Source organism: Phocoena phocoena, chromosome 5 (assembly GCF_963924675.1).
Source record: "Phocoena phocoena chromosome 5, mPhoPho1.1, whole genome shotgun sequence".
NCBI lineage: Eukaryota > Metazoa > Chordata > Mammalia > Artiodactyla > Phocoenidae > Phocoena > Phocoena phocoena.
The window spans coordinates 134,992,607-134,995,308 of NC_089223.1; the positions used below are offsets into that span (position 1 = coordinate 134,992,607).

The 2,702-nt window shown below is 49.5% G+C and overlaps 1 protein-coding gene across 1 annotated transcript; it reads left to right on the forward strand.

Annotated features, from left to right (window-relative positions):
• Nucleotides 1–214: 214 nt before the first annotated feature.
• Nucleotides 215–2,276, forward strand: LOC136123451 (MORF4 family-associated protein 1). Its single transcript, XM_065877690.1, has 2 exons — nucleotides 215–792; nucleotides 1,277–2,276. The coding sequence occupies exon 1, from the start codon at nucleotides 396–398 to the stop codon at nucleotides 777–779; it is 384 nt and encodes a 127-aa protein (XP_065733762.1). The 5' UTR covers nucleotides 215–395; the 3' UTR covers nucleotides 780–792; nucleotides 1,277–2,276.
• Nucleotides 2,277–2,702: the final 426 nt, after the last annotated feature.

A 2,702-nucleotide genomic window follows, 5' to 3' on the forward strand; every position in this document is an offset into this window, starting at 1 on the left:
GGAGGAGTAGGAGGAGGGGAGGAAAAGGGAGAGCGTGCGCGCGCGCGTGGGTGTGAGTGTGTGCGCGCGCGGCCGTGGTAGAGCGAAGCGCGTCGCCCTCTATTGACGTGCGCGCGCCCGCACCTAGTTCTACCAGCGGCGTGACCGTAAAGAGGCACGGCCGTGTCGTGAAAGGGGCCGCAACACGCAGGGCGCTGGTTGACGGCCGCGACTCCATTTTGTCCTCCGGTTCTTTGCTCGTAAGTCGCTTGTTTCCGTGGCTTCTGTGAGCCTAAAAGTTTAAAAGGGGTAAAAGTTTTAAAGAATATTCTGGAAGTGTGTTGGTAAGCATAGCGAGTCTCCATTTTCTCTCTGCAGCCGACTTGCGTCCTGCGGTTCCGGAATAGCGGGGGAAGATGCGGCCCTTGGACATCGTGGAGCTGGCGGAGCCGGAGGAGGTGGAGGTGCTGGAGCCCGAGGAGGACTTCGAGCAGTTCCTGCTCCCGGTCATCAACGAGATGCGCGAGGACATCGCGGCGCTGAGCCGCGAGCACGGGAGAGCCTACCTGCGGAACCGGAGCAAGCTGTGGGAGATGGATAGTATGCTCATCCAGATCAAGACGCAGGTGGAGGCCTCGGAGGAGAGCGCGCTCAACCATCTGCAGAACGCGGACGACGGAGTCGAGGGCAGAGGGACCAAACGGTGCGAGAAGGCGGAGGAGAAGGCCAAGGAGATCGCGAAGATGGCAGAGATGCTGGTGGAGCTGGTCCGGCGGATAGAGAAGAGCGAGTCGTCCTGAAGGAGGGTCGGCGGTAAGGCGGGGACCGGCGGGAGCCGCACGGAGGTCCCAGGCGTTGCCCGACGCTTGGGTCAGCTTCGGGGACATTTATTTACTAATGATCCGCGGGGGATGGGAGTTGGGAGAAGAGAATAAAGGCGTGCTCAATTTTCATTTTAGGAGGTGTTAGTAGGTACCGTTTATTTATTTTTGTTGCGTTTCTGGTAATTTGGGGGAACAGGTTGGTTGGTTGGTTGGTTTTGACTTGTACGTGTTTGGTTGAAACCAAAGGTCACGATCAATAGGATAACTGTAGGGTAATAAACAACAAAATCACAATACAGGCCATTGAGCAAAGGGGGGGTAGAAATACAGAATTGTCAGAGGGAAGGCCATTATTGGACGCTTCCAGATTTTGCTGGAAGACTGGAAGGGGTCAGGTGGCATGCAGCCTGCGAGGCTGAGTTTGTGAGGGTTTTCTCACTTCCTAATGATGAATTCTCCCAATTGCACTTTAGGTTTACAGCCAGTGGATTCTGGTCAACTGATGGAGATTGGCTGACACCCTGGAGAAGCTGAAACCAGAGAGCCTTTTGTTTTCTCTTTTTTTCTCTGTCTACACTCTGTCCTCACACTACGTTTCTGCTATGGTCTGTGGTTAATGACCTCAGTATGAGTTTTGACTGTTAAATGTTTTCGTTTGGGGAGGGAACTTTGATTTGGAAAATGCTCTCACAAGAATTAGGGCCTAGATTGTAAGCTGTCGCAGCAGTCACATTTGTTCCTGGGCTTTCGTTATTTCTAAATTTTTGAGGTGCTTTGCTCTTTCTTGTGTGACCTGATAGCTCCCTGGAACTTTGGGTCTGTGTGTAACAGATGAGACTCAGTTGGAGTTCTCCGGCTCTGAAGGTGTTGAAGGAACTGCATTATTTCTAGAAGACGACTCCATGCAGCGATTGCCAACGAAGCTGAAGAACGGACCAGACTTCAATTGGGAATGAGGAGGGGGCTGATCTGGCTGGGACTGATGAACCAAAAGAAGGGCTGCGGGATGGTGTTGTGTTTGGGGACTTTAATTTCTATGTGAGACCAAAGGAGGAGAGATGTGTTTTGTTCAAATTTTAGGTTTTATGCGGCACACTGATGTAACTTGTCTGGTCAGATTGTTTGGACAACCTAACTCAGCTTTATGTGACATGGAACCTAGACTAGGAGACGAGATAGGTCTTGGTATTCTGTGTAATCGATGTAATATCCTGATGCATTTCAGGGGATTCTGGACATAAACTGAAAGCGATATTTGCAAAGGCCCTTGAGGGTCTGGGGAAGAAAAGCAAGGGCTGTCTGTTTTGGACCCTAAACTGGACAGGGACTAGGTGTCTTCAAGATTCATAAGTTGTCTAGCTGTAAGTTCATTTCAGTAGCAGACCTGACAAGTATTTGAGGTCAAAACCCTACCGTGTGTTTAAAAAAAATTTTACCATGTTAATAAAAGTATTCATTTGCTTGAAAAGACAAGGCTTAAAAGGTTATTGACTGAGAAATATTGTTTCTTTAAAAATGAAATTCTTCTCCTTGAATGTTATCTTTGCTAAATGGGGGGTGAATTTCTTATGGTTTTGGAGGCTCTCAGTAAGCCTTGATCATAGGGAAGGTTCATCTCTGCGTGCTGCTATGGAAACTGGCTGAGGAGAGAGCGTGCAGTAGTCCCTCCTATCAGCAGTGGGTTGGTTCCAGGACCCCCCCCCCCCACAGATACCAAAATCCAGGGCTGGTCAAGTTCATTATATCAGATGACATAGTACAGTCAGCCCTCCAGTCCTCTGTGTCTACCATTGTGCATCCCGCAGAACTTAACCTGTATGCTAATTTTCACCTTAAAGTCTGCTTCCTGGGAATCCAGCTGATAGCAAATGTGAAACAATAGTAACCATGTGTCCCAAG